This window comes from Lates calcarifer, linkage group LG10 (assembly GCF_001640805.2).
Source record: "Lates calcarifer isolate ASB-BC8 linkage group LG10, TLL_Latcal_v3, whole genome shotgun sequence".
Taxonomy (NCBI): domain Eukaryota; kingdom Metazoa; phylum Chordata; class Actinopteri; family Centropomidae; genus Lates; species Lates calcarifer.
In genome coordinates this window covers 20,558,931-20,577,216 of record NC_066842.1, presented here as the reverse complement: position 1 = coordinate 20,577,216, position 18,286 = coordinate 20,558,931, and the positions used below count along the sequence as shown (strand labels likewise).

The following is an 18,286-nucleotide window of genomic DNA, read 5'->3' as shown; positions in this document are numbered from 1 at the left end:
ATCTGGAATAGATTTACCTCCCCAAAGTCATGTTATATTTTAACTTTAAAACATCCCAGTCATTTTGCCTCATTAGTTTTATTTATGTTTGTTCTAAAAAGTTAACTTTCACTTAATCAGCAGTTGAGGCAGGAACATTTACTGCTCAGTGTGTGCAGCTTTCTCTAACGGCATCCTGAAAACCTAGACTGGGTTTCATTCCAGCATCACTTGACATTTATTGCACATATATCTTGACTTGTCCCCCTCACCATCCCCCTCAACCCCTATGCCCTAAATTGTGTGCAAATATTTTTTTTTTCCCTTGAAAAGGTGGAGGAGACCCATTTTCCAATTACAGATCTTGTCTTTAGGTGTTAATTGCTGACTGACCTCTGGAGCTGTTGTGGATGCCGTGTGGGTTTTTTAATAACCTTCTAATCGCGGTGAAACAGAGCAGTAATAGAGAAGAGCCAAGCTGCTTTTTAACCCAGCATCCTTCAATACGGTATAATCTCATACAAACACAGAAGCCGGCCGCATGCCAAGTCAAAGCGATCTTTTGCAAAACATGAGTCACCGTGATTCATGTTCTTCTGGCATTGAAATGACACACAAAACAAAAGATGGTTTTGTTCTGTTTGGGTTAAATCAGGTCAAATTAGTAGAAAAGAGCAGGATAGATCTTATTAAGTTTATTAGCATTTTCGTTTGTGAAAAGCAGCAGGTCTTAGACTTCACCTGGGAGCATTTCGACATTGCAGAATGAAAAAGGAGAATTGACTTCAGAATAATCATGAGTACACCATGTTTTACTGCAGCCACGTTGTATTATTGGTCTTTTCACATCTGCCCAGATCATTATGGCTCACATTCTCCACATAATAATGAGCATCCAGGCCTACACTAGAGCACTAAATTTCGGAGAGTGAATCAATAAAGACCTTAGCCTTTTCCCTAATTTAATAAAAGTATAATTTCTGTGCTTTGTGTGTTTCCAGGCAACCCTCCAGCCACAGGTACCGGCACATTGGTCATTCACCTGGAAGACTACAATGACAATGCCCCATATGTGGTCCCATCAGTAGCACGAGTATGTGAGGACGCCCATGATATGAACGTGGTCATAGTTGGGGGAAGGGACAAAGACCTACCACCCAACGGCGCACCCTTTAAGATAGAACTGGGAAAACAGCCTGATATAGACAAGACATGGAAAGTTACAAGGGTCAACTGTGAGTATTTTATTTTTACAAAAGATTTGTTTGCTCTTGAAATGTTCCCACGCTGAACACTGTGGGACATAATAATGGAGTATAATTACATGAAATGTCTCATCCACTGAAAAACATCAGGACTCTCAGTGTTCAGTACATCTGTCATACAAGAGGCAGAAATGCCCATTTGTTCACCAACAATTACCTTAAGAGATTGCACCACAAAATAGGTTTTAGTGTACTATAGTCACTTTTCCCTTCTTGTTATTATACCCCCACTGTTATTCTTTTCACCAAGAGCTTTTAACACCTGTTTCTACAGAGCTGCAGAAGAAACCTTGGGGACTGTAAGAATGGAAATAAATTAAGAAAAAAAAACAGATTTGAAAAGGGTGAGAGAAAAGTAAATCTCCTTGCAGGAATATATAAGGGTCAGTTTTATATCCTGTCTCACAGTGTTAATATGAGTCCATGCTGAATACAGAGCAGAGCAGTCTTAACCGCGGAAGCTCATACGAATCACATGATAAGGATGAAGAGTAAAATGATACAAGGAGGAAGGAGGATAGACAGACAACCAAGACATTGATTCAGGGTTGCATGACCGACAGCACTGTCTGTGTGTGTTTGAGTGACAGAGCAGAGCTAAAACCTGCCCAGAGGTATTAACTGTGACTGACAGCGGGAGAGGGAGGTACAGACACTCCTCAATCACCACCACTGGAAGAGACAGATAGGGCCAACAGAGAAAAAGCCCGCTCCCACTGAGATGGACTGCCACTGTGCTCATCTTGGCTGTGTGCACATGAGTGTGTGTGTCTACTTATGTATGTAGAACAAGGAGAACTGGTGCTTATAACGTCACAGTATATCTCTTTATTATAGTAACACTTTTTTTCAGTTTATCTCACAATTGCTTTTTAACACAAGCACATACAATTAAAAGCATTCTATAAAATGTTTGTGATTGTTTTTATCAGACAAATCTCACTTTCAATCACAGGCTTATTCATAAGCATTTACACGTCATCAAAATCTGAATTTTGACTTGAATTGCTCCAAGTCTTTCTTTGAAAATTCAAAAGTTAGTTAGTTTTAACATACAGATGGATGATAGATTAAACTAAACCTAGATTAAAGTTTTAAAAAAAAAAGGCTTGAACCTTTGACTTTTAACTAAAGAACCAAATTCTCTCTAGTCTCATCTTTTGTACAGGTGATTCAGCAAGGAGAGTTTCATGTCCACCCAGTCATTGTTCCCCAACTACCAGTCCCCTATCATGGAAAAAATGAATGAGACTCTAATTCTGGAACCCTGAATAAAAGATACTTTGCAATTCTATGGTCCTCACAGTCATCAGATCTCAACCCAGATTAATACCTATGGAAGATAAGGGAGTATTCACTGCATCCTCCACTATCATCAGAACACAAAATGATGAAATATCCTCTGGAAGAATGGTGTTCTTCCCTGCAATAGGAGTTCCAGAAACTTGGAATCCATCACAATGAGCCCTGAAGCTGTTCTGAAAGCTTGCATTGGAATTGGAACAGTTTACTGAGACACTTTGCTGTTTTTATTTAATTTGTCACACATCTCTATGTATTTTCATTAAGTTTCAAAATGCATGTGGCTGGAGAGTACAGGGATACAGATCCACAGTATTGGCTGTTTAAGACATAAGTGTTTAAAATAGAATCTGTCTGATTGTACACAGCATTATGCATGTATGATTACTATTGCTTACAGTTACCTTCTGACATTGTTTTGAGCACACAGTTGGACAACGTAAATTTTGTGGATTTGATATAAAACTGAAAGTCACCTAACAGCCCCAGCAGGCAGGGTAAAATGTGCAGCTTTGCATATTGTGACACATTTTAGTATGAAGTGAACTGGCTCCAGTGTTTTCTCTTGTGTCTCTTAAGGAATTTTAAAATGTGATGCAACAAAATGTAATAATCTTATGCAACTTGGGAAGTGCCAATTTATGTCGCCTCAGTCGTCAGGAATGGCTTTGCACGCTTTTACTTGAGGCATATAAGTTTTGTGTTATAATTCACATATTTAGTTCTGCTTTGCAAAATAGTTGTTTATGCAGAATAAGTGGACAGTACATGCAGGATGTGGGATGACTGTCTATCCACTCCATTTAACTTCCCTTTTCCTCTCTGTCTCCCATAGCCACACACTCCCAAATCATGCTTTTGCGCAGTCTGCAGAAAGCCAACTATCAGCTTCCACTACTCATCACCGACTCAGGGGTGCCCCCTTTGTCCAACAACACAGAGGTCAAAGTTCAGGTGTGTGTTTGTAAGAAGAACAGGATGCACTGCAGCTCTGCCCACTACCACCGCGCCAGCCTTCTCGTGCTGCTCGCAACACTCCTGCTCGCCCTACTCTGTAAGTACGATCACAAACAGAACACATAACAACACAGAGCTTGACGTGATTTTTTTATTTGCTGGTATCCTTGTTAAAATGTGGATTAATAGTGAAATAATGTGTGGTGCTTCCTATTTATCAGTTTTTGAGAAATCAATAAAAACTAAAGATTGTTCTGACTTTTAGGATAGCTTTATTCAAAAGGGAAGCACTTCATTGTATTCAGTGAATAGTAAATACTCCTATGGGTGTGTCTTTGTGTATGTGTGCACGCACATGTACTGATACATTGTTTGTATCCTTGCATATATGCATATGGAAAGTGGTGTTTTCCATTCATCTCACAAAAGCATGCCTTTTGCATTTCACGTTTCTATAGTTTTCCACCACCACGCCGACGGCACTCCCCAGGAAGTCAAACTTGAATTTACGCTGAATATCTCATTTAAGCCATTAGCAATAGCATGAATAATTCAGCCTCCTCCATTCACAACACAAACGTAATGGAGGACGTCCAACAGCTAGTTTGGTGAAAAGAAAAATCATTTGCAACTCCTGTTTGCCTGTCTGGGCTTGTTGTCGGTAGTTTACAGTCGGGCTCGCTGTATGCCAGAAGCGGGGTATGGGTGGGGGGAGTTGGGAGAGAGTTAAGGAAAAAAAGAAGAAAAAGGAGGAGGGTAGTGCTAGGAGTGAGAAAGAAAAAGGGAAAAAAAAAAGCAGAACACAATTTTAGACCTAAAAGCTGGTGTAGTTGTAATTATTCCATCCCTATTTCTTTTCATATTTGTGTTTGTGAAATGTTTCACTGATCATCAGAAAAAATCACAGTCATGTTTCCTCTCCCTTTCCAGCTCTGTTTCCTCTCTTTTCTTTGGTTTGTTCTATTGATCATAAAATTTCTCCCATTCATACATATCCTGTTGATTACTCCCACTCTCATATTTTGACCGCTCCCTGTCTCTCATCCCTTGGCCCTCTCTGCCACAGTTTTTTCCTTCCACGTACCACTTCTTTTGCTCTTTTGCTTTCTCTCTATTTAGCAATCAGCTGCACTCTCCCCATAATCCTTTGCTTACAGGCAGAATCTCTGCATCTCATCTTTTCATTTTCTCCTGGTATCTGTGAATCACAGCATCTAGCATGACCCATTGATCTTCCTCTGGGTATGGATCAATCTGTCTATTGATGCATATCTTTCCTCCAAGCATTCACTCATAGCAGATGACTGTGCTGTGTATGGGAAGGCTTTGTTTGAAGCTGCGTCTTTCAGAACTCATCATCTTGTCTTGTCGTGATGTAGTCAGAGCACTTAGTTACCTGCAACTTCTGTTGAAACTCATGATTCACAAGACACAAAGTATTAAATTAAACTGACAATGCGTAGCAAGCAGCAGCATAAGAACACCACACTCCAGCACTGATAGACCATTAGTCGCGGTTTCACTGCAACACACTAATCATGAGCGTAAGCTGATGCTGTGTCAGCATTCGCGGGCGAGCAGCCACCTCTTGGAAAGTTTTATGGCAGCGAGCCCGAAAGTATCCCAGCTGGAATAGTCAGTTAGATTTTCACACTCTTCTTTTTGGAAATATTTTGTTATCAGTGGTTGCCATGGAAGCAGTCAAAGTGTCTGAGCTAGAAAGCATGATAATTGGTTGACATGGCAAGATGACATTAGGAGGAGAGTTTTTTCCACAGATGTCCTTTTACTCTAAGCGACAGTAGTATTCATTACTCTACTGTAAATAGTGCAGTGATAGACAGTGGCATTCATTAACCAAATGCTGCTCCAGATGACAGATTCTTGGGTTGCCTGCTACTATGCCCGTACACTTGTCCATTTATTTCAACTGAAGCATGCTTTTGCACAGTCCAAACAGTGAGCTGCGTTACCCTGGAGCTAGAGGTTGAAAATTACAGAGAGGAAACAAGGACAGTCTGTGTGTGTGTGTGTGTGTGTGTGTGGTGTGTGTGTGGTGTGTGTGTGTGTGTGTGTGAATCTCAGACAGTATTACAGCTGGGCAACAGAGGTTCCACCAATCCAAATGCAGAACATCTCTACACACACACACACACACAAGCGCCCAGAGAGATGACTCCTGCTCGAGCTCATCACAGAGACCTGTGCTGGGGGACAGATAGAGGGGACTGATCACTGCAGTGTATAGTCAGATAGTCTGACAGAGAGGCAGAGAGGATCCTGTTTCAATTCCCTTATCTCCAAGCTGAACTCTGACCCTGCAGCAGAGAGATGAGGGGAAGAAAAATGGAAAGAGCCAGAGGGGAAGGATGGGAAAAGGAGACGAGAATAAAGGTGTGGAGATTAAACTCTTCTGTTTTGTTCTGTTTTTGCCCATCGGGCTACAGGCGTATAGCGTGCAAGGCCACGCAACACTACAGTTTTCTTAATTTCTCTGGCTCCTTGTATCTGTATCTCTCCTCCCTCTCTGTCCACCTATTTCAGCTCCCTTTCTCTCTTAATCCCCAACTCTGTCTCCTACAAAATATGAGAGTACATTTTCATTCAACATAATTAAGCAAATATTTATATTGAACCTATCTGCAAACTGCTCACCGTCAATGTATTCAATTTATTTCCTTCCCAATATCTTCTCCTGGCAACTGAAGAATGATTAACTTTTTTTATGGTTATGCTTAAGAAAACTAAAGCATTTGATTGGTTATAGGCTGAAAAAGTCAACACTGAATTGAAGCATCAGCATGCAATACTGGGCCTCAAGCAAGAACCAATCATGAGAACAGATTTCCTCTGAAATTGCACACCCAAATGATTTTAAAGTGGCACAAATATTCACATACTGAACAAAATTAACAGGGGAGCTAGCCCTTCTCGTATGAGCCATGCAGCCTGTAAAATGCATATCCCGGTCGACCATATTGTCATCATAGTGGCTGCAGTTTTATTTCGAGCTGTTTTTAGATGGCATTTTTCAACTGGAAAATTCTCTCATTTCAACAGCTGCCTCAGTGTCTTTTAGCAGATCTCCAACAGGGAGAACATCCCCTGTTGCACCCAATAGTACACTATAATATTAGCTGATCTAATATGTCCATGACCGTTATATCCTCACCAGATCACTTGTCATACTTGTTATGGACTGTTTTTTTATATGTGTGTGTATATATATATATATATATATATATATATAGTGATGAAATTCCAACACTTGCCTTGTCATGAAGAGGTTACATGAAGGGTATGTCTAAATAGGAACACTCATATAAGCAGAAAAAAGTGATTAAGGTTAAGATTTAGGATATGAATATGAAAATATTCATGCATGAACTGACTTTGTCAATATTTAACCAAAAGTTTCTGACTTTGACTAAGCTTTGTAGGGGCATCAACCAATGGTTCTCAAAATGGGTTCTGGTGGCACCAGGAATGATTTTTTTTCATTAAAACATTTAAAAAAAAGTATATAATTCAAAAACTTACACAAATAAATATTAAAATAGGTGAAATTAGAAATATGTTTCTATGCTGCAACTAAAATGATATATATTAGATACTAGATGAATTAGAAGTCACTTCTCTGTGACTTTTTGTGCAGGTTATCCAGGTGCACAGCAGTTTGAAATGGTGACTGTCAGAGCAATCAACAGAAAGATTTTTCATTGTGAAATAACTGCTGTTACATCTAACCTAACCTTCAATTTAGCCTCAGATGGACAATCCAGATCCCTTCCAAAAGAACTGAAATCAGACTATGATGTGAAAATTACTAAGCATACAGCTTTTTGTGGATAGGAAAAGAAAACTGTCCCACACTGGAATGCCTCATCTGCAGGGAAAAGCTGTCACACATGACAGTGGTGCCAAGTAAGCTCAACCCATGAAAAAATCACTATGAAGGGGTATCATGGTTTTAGAAAGTTTTGGAAGCACTGATCTGAACTGAGGGATTGTATTTGAACCCCTGTCTCTAGCGTCAAAGTCCGTGTTTGTCCAATTCTGTGCAGAATAAGGATGTCACACTTCCCAAATAGGAAATTGGTTGTGATTTCATTCCAGATAGTAATTATATTTCCTTGGTAAACTCATGATTTTGCCAAAGCCAAATTAGTTGTTATATAGCATGGACACATTTTATACAAGACAGGGCTGGTGTTTGTTCTCTGTGTCTGAAGTTACGTAACACCAGACAAGAACTGCATGTAGTTGTTCTTTGCCTCCTCTCACTAAACCCTCTAGAGGACACATAATCTACAATCTCTGCAGCAGCTGGTATTTTTTGTGTGTGTGCGTCTGTGTGTTTGGAATGTGGGTAATCTATTTCTGTGTATCGGAGTGTTGCTGTATTTCTGAGTGAGGCTCAAGAGGAGAGAGAAAATGTCTATAAACAGAAAAAGCTATCTTAACAAGCACTTCAGTTCCATATTCCGTCTGAAAAACTGTATTTTCCTTCAAACAACTGAAGTGATGCACATTTGTATATATACTACAAATGCAAATAAGACAGACAGAGGAAGATTAGTCTGAGTCTCCTTAAAATGATGCTTAAATCAAGAGAATTGATGAACCAACTTGATTTTTGTTGAAAAGAGAAAAAACCACATTACGCCCTCCCCCCAACCCCCCTGACAGATTTTCTCTTGTTGCATGCATGTACTGGAAGCCAAAAAGAATTTGAATGATGTGTGGGTTGTGAAGCCTGTTGCTTAAAATGTTGAGGAACTGCTCTGTCACTGTCCCCGGCCTCAGCGGAATCGCACCTTTCCATCCATCCTCCAAAACCTCCGCACCTTTTTCCACCGCCTCCTTCAGCATCATTCTTCTTAGCAACGCTGACAGAAGTAGAGCCACATCCTCGCTGGTTTTCTGTCCCAGCACTCAGTCATATAACACTCCACTGGGGTTGCTTTTCAAACCCTTAAATAATGTATGTAACCCTGCAGGACAGAGAGGGAGGGCGAGCATGTGCCTGTGTGTGCAGAGTGCCAACATATACTGTGTCTTCTAATGCTTACAAGACCTTTGTTTGCTGTTGCAGGATTGGCAGCTAAATCCCAGGGCTTTGCAGGGGCCTACTTTCACTCCCCTCCATTGTAAGCCTTTCTTTTGTGATCAATGTGCCATAGACTCACACACACATACACTACACACACACACACACACACACACACAGATTACCATAAAGTAGGGAACAATTACAGTATTATCCTACAGTCCCGTAGAGGGAAATGCATGGAGATATATAAAGACAAACACATACGATACGCACTCAGATCTGAGGTGTTAAATGTCCGTGTGAAAGCAGCCATTGTTCACCTGAGCTAAGGCTTCCTAATTGGGCAAACTAAGTGCAGTCAATACGCGTTCCCATAGGTTGTAGATCCAAACAAAAAGGACAGCTAATCATAAGAAGGATTCCTAATTTTAGAAGTAATTACAAGGAGGAGTGCTCCGCTTTAGCTGCTAATACAGCACACAGGTGGCAAACCAACACAGATGACCATACTGCCCCCTATCAGTGCACATGTGAATTGATGTGCTCTGTACAGTACATGCAGTCACTGTTGCTCAAAATTTAATTCTCAAACTTGATGATGTGTGGCTGGAGGTAATGCACTGACCAAGATGGACAGTATGTAAATAATGTGTATTTTACACATATGTAGTGTGGACACTGCTGAACTTGGGAGATTAATGCTGTTGCCCACAGTGGCTGTGTGTGAATTTGGCTTGTGAGGGATGTGAAAAGGGGTGATAAAATGGAAATCTCTGGGGGAACGGATGCTGATTCTCGTACTGGTATTGCTCCTTCTTCTCTCCCACACACAGACACACACACACATATGCACACTCATTTCATCCTGCACTGTGCCAAATTCACCCTGCATGTGCTCAATTTAGGAAGGTCTACAAGCTCAAACCACATGCTAAAATCTTTTCCATACAGGATTATGGGTTTCAGCTGCAGATTTGTCTGCAGTTGTAATGTACTGCAGAGACTTGCTTCTCCCTGTTTTTCTCTGTAATTTCAGCAAGAGTAATAATGTAATTCCAAGAGTAAAGGAGACAGAGAGAGAGCGAGCAAGGGAGAGAGAGAGAGAGAGAAGAGAGGGCGGAGTAAAAACAAAGCATTTACCATTAAACACAACAAACAACTCCCAGCCCAGATGCCACTAATTTACCTCCATCCTCCCGGGGTTTTAGTCCACACTATTCCTCCTCTCTGATCCCTCGCTTCGCTCTGACAGCCACTTTTCCTCTTCCTTCTCCGGCTCTACACTAATCCCCTCTCGGCTAGAGAGATGGGATGTTTAGGGGCTTATTTACTCTTGTAAAAATGACTTTTTCACAGCTTCCTTTGAAGAGACCTCATGCCAGAGTGATGTGTATGGTAGAGAGGTTGTTTCTGCAATCAGATCAAGCTATGAATGGTCTTTGATCTCTGAACCGAGATATGAAAAGTCACCCTGCGGCTATGTAAAGAGGTGTATTGTTTCTTAAAACAAAAGTCTATAACCAAAAGAGCTAACTGCACAGTAGTGAACATTTAGAGGCCTAAACTTTAGACTGCAGCATGACTAATTGATGAAATACATAATGACACATTACTCTGCTAGTATACACTGGGTAGTGCCTTTTATCTGATTCATAAATGTCAAATTCCATTGCTAGTACATAATTTGAACACCATTACCCCATGTTAATGTGTAAACTGTATTTGTTACATTTTTTCAAGAACCCAAAAAGTTATATTTGCTCTAGCAATATATGAATTATTTGTTGATCATTAGCAAGTGAAGCTTTAAGGCATCATAAATTGTTTATGAATATAAAGTTGTTGCACCAGACTGCACTCATGTTTTACTCATTTATAATGAATGATCTGTTGCTACATTTGTTAGTGCATCTGTTAAACAGTTACACAAGGATATTCAGGGACTTTTCAGCCCCAAATCTGAAGTTGCCAAAAAAATAAATAAATAAAAAAATAGGGCCAGAGAATAATATTATCTTTTGCTACCAGGATGAGGTAACATGAATGTGATACCAATAAAAATAGCAATGCTTCACAGCAGATATTTATTTGACAAGGGGAAGTGTAACTAATACCAAAATGGGAGTGTAACATTTGCATTTGGAAATGTGTATAGTCACTGTCATGTTTTACTGGGACACTTCAATGGAATGGGGCCATCATTAATGTGTTTTTTGAGCTGTCACAAGTTCTGTTAAACTCTATTAATGTTTGCCCTCCACTCTTGCTCATTTTGCTCATTTCTCTAATATTATGACAACAAATGTTACACTGGTTGATTTGCAGCAAGTGACAGCAAGTGCAGCTCATCACTGTAAGTCCCACAATTCTGGGGAAAGTAAACATTTCACAAGCACCTGCTTTAACAGAAATACAAAGAGGAGCAACTGTTGTATCTGTTTCCAAAACAACCAAATAAACTCACATTGTTGTAGTATATAGCTTAGCCGTTATAGCTTAAAATAAATAATGTTTATATCAGTAAAAATCAGTAATGTATATTAACCGTGAAGTAAAAAGATGGGATTCTGCTGTTTTTCAAGTTCATTTCTGATTGCAGTGTGTGTATATTTATGAATATACTATGTGTTGTAATTTGGGAAGCTTTCAAGATTTCTTAGTTTATCAAAAAACATTATTAACATCATAAAATAACGTTTACTCCAATAGAGTGTATGCACTTGACATAAAAAAAAAATACATAGTTGTTGTTTTTTAAAAGTAAAATCATCACAATCACCCATTCACTTACAAATTCCTGTTTTGTTTTTTAAAATATTTTTTATACAGTTAATTCATTGATCATTAAATTCTGCGTCAGTAAGGCTTATTAACTTCAATTGTAGTCAGTCTTTCCCCGACAGACTCTCTGTCTTCTTCTATAATGTTTCTTCTTCATGCTGCAGTGCCGCTGTTTTCGTCTAGCAGCCGTGACATACCTGGGCTAATCAACTGTCACCCTCCTCTCCTCTCAGCAATTAGAAAGGCTGGGAAACTGTTACTGTTCTCTCCAGTGTCCTGTTTGATTCTGCCTCGCCTCCTGCAGCTTGTTAAATTTAAATTTTACGCATTAGGCCAGCGTTTTTACCCACAGAGACTTACAATAAGTGGAGACCGTAAGATAAGTCAACATCAGTGAATTGCTGTAATAGTCCATTAGGTCATTCATATACATGGTGAAAGGAAGTTTGAGTCAAAATATATTCCTTTCTGTCTGGTGTTGTGAAATGGAAATAGGTTCATTTTCTTGCACAGGTAACTTCTTTTCATGTGGTGTTAGAATAAAAGAGTGACAGAGAAGGTTGTTTATATATGTACAGAAACTTTAGGTTGTTTATATGGGACCTTTTCCAAGCAGTAGATAGATGTAAGAACATTATGCTGGGCATGATAAAATGTCACATTCATACCTCAGCTTATATTTACAAGTACGCATCTGTGTGTGCGCTCATGTTTGAAAGGTTTATACAGATCAACAACCACAACAGCAAACATACATCAAGAAGAAATGTAACGTAGCAGCAATCATTATAAGACTGCCCCCTGTGAGTCTCTGCAGGAGCTCAGTGTGGTATTGTATATAATTCTGCTAGCTTTAACTAGTGACTCATTCATAACCAAGCCATAGTGATTATATTCTGTTCATCCCTCTCTCTCTCTCGTGCCCTCTTCTTCCTATATAACTCTCTCTTTCATCTGTTCCTTACCTATGAGTTCACAGCCTGTATCTATGTGGGGACTGAGGTGAATTGATTCAGCAATGTATTTTCATGTCAAGGCCTTGACTTTTTAGCCAGAGGGGGAGAATTTTCTCTTTTATATCCAGTCCTTCATGTGAGGTGAAACAGGGCTGCCAGAGTCTCATTAGATTTGCAAAAACCAATATCTGAGTCTTGAGTGCCTTCGAGTGTTTCTCCACTTTTATTTCCCTTTTTAGGGAACACTTAGGCCTGAGCCTTCTGAAAGGGGGAAGAAAAACAATAGAGAAAGAAAAATCAATTGGCCCCACCCCCACCTGTTCCATACCCTCCACCCTGTTAGATATTCACCCCCATTCAGGCATGCTTCGATCGCTTCAGAATTTTTTGAAGTGTATAGTCCAATTCATTTCAGATTGTCTGGGAAAATTACAGTTCACATTCCTCAAGACCGCTCCCTAATCTCATAGAGAGAAAGAGGGAGGTGGGGAGAGAGAGTGAGGCAAAGATGGGGGAGGATAAAGACAGAAAAAATTCTGAAAGACTTATTGGCATGTTAACAGTCAAATTGCACAACGAGTTTGTCTGATACTGACTGCCAACTTATTAAACAAAGCACACAAGAGCTGTGACCACAGCAAAGAGAGCAACAGTGCAACCCACTCATGTGCTCACAATAGAAATGGAGAAAACAGTAAACCTTTTAGAAACAAACACTAGCTATGACAAATTGCCACCTCCAAATTGGTTGTTTTACACCACATTTTGCTGCATGCATTTTGCTAGATTAGCAGTAAAAGGCAAGGCTTAAAGGTAAGCCTGTTAAGTAAGGCAGAATGCTTATGGTACACCTGATCCGTTCTTCACTGTAAACACTGCACTGGTGCGCTGAGGTGGCATACTTACAGTGTACTTACACACAGTCACAGTCATCAGAAGCAAGTACAACAGTGGTGAAGGTCTCACCATCTTTGCTACAAAATATACTGTGATTTCCTCATATTACATGGCTCTGGCTACTTGTTTCCGGTAAAGGCTACTGAAAGTATCAGGCATGTACCCTGCCATTATAGTGATTACATTGTTTTATTTATATATACACACGTATGGAGAAATGATGTATGTGTATGTCTCAGAGTTAGTTTCTATAGTTTACAGTGAATGGGAAATATCCAAGAATGCTTACCTAACCAATACTGGCCATTTAGTGTCAAGTATTAGCACAAAGTTTTTTTTAATTAGAATGTAATTTAAAGTCTTTCCTGTTTGCATCATCAGTAAACAGTATTTTACAGCATTTAACAGCAAGTGTGTGACCTAAACGTTATTAGCAAGGTAGCTTAGCTTTATCAGTTGATTCAGCATGCAACAGTTACACCTGCCAGTTACTGAGTGTAAATATTCACTATCAGCTAATTTCTGTTAGAGAAGTAGTTTGTAGGGTTCAACACATTTTAATGTAATGATCAATAAATTCTACACACTAAACAGGTTATCACTAGGCTAAGCCTTAAGTCAAGAGAAGCTAGTGCAAATGTGTTACTGTATTAACACTCGCAACTTAAATAAAACAACATACAGTATAAGAAAATAAAAACAAAAAAAAGAAAAAAAAAAAAAAAAAAAATAAAAACAAAAAAAAGAAAAAAAGAAAATAAAAAGAATTTTGTTGCCAGAGTAATTTAAAATTCTAGTTCTTTATAATGCTCAATATACAGTAGAGAACATAAAATAGAGAACTGGTGCACTGTGTACGAGAGAGGAGCAAAAGGTCTCAGCAGTGATTGTCTGACCTGGATTTGCCTTTTGCTCTCCAGTGTGTGCTTGTGAAGTATGTAATAAATGCAGTGAAGTGCTTCTGTCCACAGTGAAGTGCAATTTGAATTTAGTATAAGCAAAGCAACCTTTTCCTGAACTTGTACTCAACAGTGTGGTAGTAGTTGGACCAACCTGTGTAAATACCATTAAAATATTTTTCTGTTTTGTTGGACTACTTGACTTACTTTGTCAGTAAGTAGAGTTCAAGGACACAGCAGAAGCTCAAAGCACACTATCTAATCCAGTCATATCAGAAAACCCTTTTTATTATTATTATTATTAAAGGAAAACAGGAAAAGAAAAAAGACAAGAGATTGAGCAAAATGGCGAGCAGGAGTGAGGAGGGTTTCTGTTGAATGCTCAGCCATCTCCAAACATGTCAGAAATAGGGAGCAGACTAGAAGGGAGATGGCTGGCAGAGAGGCAATCAATAAACTCTTACATTTCATACTGCAGTGTGTGAGCGTGCGCCTGTGTGTGCCTGTGTACATGTGCCTGCTGTGGGTATTTACGTGACTGCGTGTGTGTTTGTTGTATCAAATTTCGAACCAGCCTGTTGTAAGCAATTCTACCAGACTGATGAGACAAACTGTCACATTACCAGAAAACATACCTCACCGTATGCCTTTTCTTCAGACTCGTTCAAACCTCTGCATCACCAGGGAAAACACAGCATCAGTGCAAAATTAACATATGTTCTGCAATGCTTTGAAGCTGACAGGTTCTCGTAAAGATTTTGTTATATGAATAGAAACAGATTCTCCTCTGGCGGGTTCAGTCCAGACTAATTTTTTTAACACACGGGCCATATTTTCTGCTTCAAGACTGTCCTCATTGCCATAAAGCGAACTCATTCTGAAGTAAAAAATTTAAGTATTCTACAAGTACATGTCAGTAACTAATTAATCTTCACAGTAGACACTCCAAAAAATGTCTCTCTGGCATGATAAATCAAAAACATGGCGCACCTCTCTAACCTCTCTACTCTAACTTTGGGAGAGTTGCTTGTGTTCAGCCATGGGGATTGAACTGTTGAGGATGTTGAGGAAAGTACACGCTGGCACAGTTTCAGGTTGGACCTTCACATTAAAGGCAGTTACTTAGTTGCTTCTGCCAAAGGATGGGCTATAAGTGAATAATTATAACTTCTTCGTTCTGTCCTCACTCAATCTTTAATGACGTAATACCATTACCTGTCCTGTGTCATTGATTGCAGTTGATCTGGTTGATTGATTACCTTGACTTTACATTATCTCCCATCTCTCCAGCACTTTCCCCTCCCTCAATATCCACAGCTGAAGTGCCCTTGAGCAAGGTACCTAATTTCCCCAACTGCTCCCTGGTTGCTGTGACTGCTTGCTGCTCACCAATGGGTTAAACGCAGCGGTCAAATTCCTGTGTGTGTAATAAAAAACATACTTGGCTAATAAAGGATTCTTCTTCTCTCCTTTCTTTCCCACACATTTTCCTTTCATCCCCCACTTCCTCTCCTGTCCTCTCCTCTCTTTTCATCTCCTCCTCCCCGACCAGGCCTGTAGATTGTGCTGAAACCTCCTGTAGTCCTTTTTGCAACACTGAAAAGCAACGACTTATCTCCCCCACGCAACCCAGGCTTAGGAGAGAAGAACAAGAAGATGAAAAAGAAGAAGAAACGAGAAGACGTCTTCTCACCACGACAAATCAAACAAGAAAAATACACACAATCCCCACCGGCACAACTGCTGTATAACACCACTCTGAGTGTTTTAAAAGGTTTTTCACTTATCCTCTTGCCACTCTCGCCTGCTTCTCTTCATCTTTACTTTCTGTGTTGCATCCGTCCTTCCCCACTTCAGTCTTCTGTCATCTCATTTCTCCATCCCTTTCCTGACTCAATTTTGACTCTTTTTTCCTTTATCTGCCCTTTCCTGTCTATGCTCTCCTCTCTCAACCATTCATTATTCCATTTCTTTTTGTAAAGCTCTCATTGTATTCCATTTTGGCAAGACACCGTTACACTGGCAGACAAACACTGGGTGTTAGCAGCATTCATGGCAACTTGCCACATCCGTAGGAGATACTTGAAACAACATGTATATTGATATTGTAACAAAACAAAAGCTATAAATCTATTTCATATTGGACCTCACCTTTAAACTCTGGTCTTTTCCCACAGTTCATCTGAAACTTCTTACTCCATCGTAAGCTGTCTTTTTCTCCTCCTTCCCTCTTTTTCCTGTCATAGCTACCTCTATTTCTCTGTTTTCTTTTCCCTTCTGCTCCATCCTAACGCCCCACCTCCTTCCCTCTCATGCATAGACATTGTCCCCACTATCTATCTGTCTCTCCTTCCCCGTCTATTTGTCTGTCTATCGACCGCTCCTCTGTCTCTCGGTGGGCCAGGGAACACTGCGAAGGCTGAGCTACTGTCCTGGTCGAGGAAGAGCATTGACTTTTTGATGTGTTCTTTTGTTTTCTCGTCACAGACTGTGTTTGAGCTTGTTTCCCTCTTTAAGTGGAAAGAACAAAGCCTGTTCTCTTTGTCTGCAGTGGTTGTGGTCTTTTAGGACAAGGTGGTAGCCATAAGCCTTCAAAGTCAGAAACTCTCTGAAGTCTTTTCTTCGATTTGCTTCTGTTTTTATTGCATTAGTTGTCATGGAGTGGAAAACAGTATATCTTTATAGTAACGGTGTAAACCTTAAAAAAAAAAAGTATGATTATATAATATTTTATTTTTTACCATTGTATAAATATACAGTATTGATTAACTTATGTACTTTGATTGCAAGTTCTTTGGTCACCCACACAGTGAGTAAATAAAAAAGAGGAAACCTTTTTTTCTGTGAATTTTAGGCACTATTTCTAATGCTATTGATGTGTTGACTATTTTATTGTAACATCTTTTTTGGGTTTTTTTTGTTTGGTTTCTTTTTTACTTTTAAATCTGTGGTTAATTGCGGAATCAGGAGTCTTGTTTTGTTGACTGCCATGTGTTTAGGTTCGGTTTTGTCTCCTGTCAGTTCTGCCCTCTCCCGTTCTCTCTCCGTGTCTCATCACAAGTCACAAGAAGATGTGTAAGAAGAAAACAAAGGCTGTGGTTTTGGTGGATAGTTTCGCTTTTTTTCTCTTGCGCTCATCAAAAGAACGTAGCGTGTGTGGGTTTGTGTGGAAGACCACCTTAAAGAAAAAGATGACATTTTGAATGAGTTACGTCTGTCTTTTGCACTAATTTAATAAAGCCGTTACTGAAAATTCCCACAACGCTGTTTTGCAAATTGTGTGTTTACTGAAATGCCATTTGCGATCTCTAGTAAAAGGAGTTGTGCGCGCATTTACCACAGTTGTTACCATGTGAGAGCGTCATTTACATCATTGCATTTTGCATCGTAGTAGAGCCCATTTAAAGGAATAGTCTGACCAAAAAAAAAAAGTTCATTTGCTGTCTTGCTGTGTGTTAGATGAGAAAATTGATATCATTCTTGTATTGGTCTGTTACTTGTAAAGGTACAAGTAGGAGAAGGTCAGGTTAGCTCAGCACAATGGTGGCGATAGGCTGGCTCTATCCAATGGTAAAAAAAAAAAAAAAAAATTGCATTAAATCTTTAGTGTTGATAATAAGTGTTAATTAGAGAGCTTTGGGTTTTTGATATCAATCTTCCCATATAACACTAAAGCAAATAAGCATATATCTCTAAATGTCAAACTATTCCTTTAACAGATTTTAATATTCAAACCTCCATAAATTACACAACATCTGGAGGCTGGTTACCAGGTTGATTTGTTTTGGTCAATCAGCCAGTGATTAGATGTAACATAACTTTATCGGTTGTAATGTTTTTGTACTGCATTGCCTGTGATCATCTAGCAATTAAACAATGCCATCTGTGTTTTCTTCTTGGATTTTCAGTTGGTGACACTGAATTTTCTTTTATTAAAGCTGCAATAATTATTCTTTTTACATTGGCTATATGAAATGAATACTGAAATGAATATGCAAAATGTGTGTGTGTGTGGGGGGGGGTTTGTAATGACGAACCCACAGTGAATTATTACCCGATTTTGCAGATCCCCTCAGCTCAACAGCTTCTCATTAGCATCAGCAAAAAAAAAGCCCTGATAACCCCACTTAATGTGCCATAAAACTGCAGACAAAGTTATAGCTTTTGAACAGCATTTAGCAGCTTGGAACCAGATAT

The 18,286-nt window shown here is 39.4% G+C and overlaps 1 protein-coding gene across 1 annotated transcript in view; it reads left to right on the top strand.

Moving 5' to 3' along the window:
* Positions 1 to 18,048, top strand: part of cdh13 (cadherin 13, H-cadherin (heart)) — a 268,476-nt gene extending 250,428 nt beyond the window's left edge. The window contains exons 12-14 of the mRNA XM_051073553.1: positions 981 to 1,214; positions 3,382 to 3,600; positions 15,642 to 18,048. Of these exons, the coding sequence (XP_050929510.1) occupies positions 981 to 1,214; positions 3,382 to 3,600; positions 15,642 to 15,649 (461 nt within the window). The 3' untranslated portion in view covers positions 15,650 to 18,048. The remainder of the gene's footprint in view (positions 1 to 980; positions 1,215 to 3,381; positions 3,601 to 15,641) is intronic.
* Positions 18,049 to 18,286: the final 238 nt, after the last annotated feature.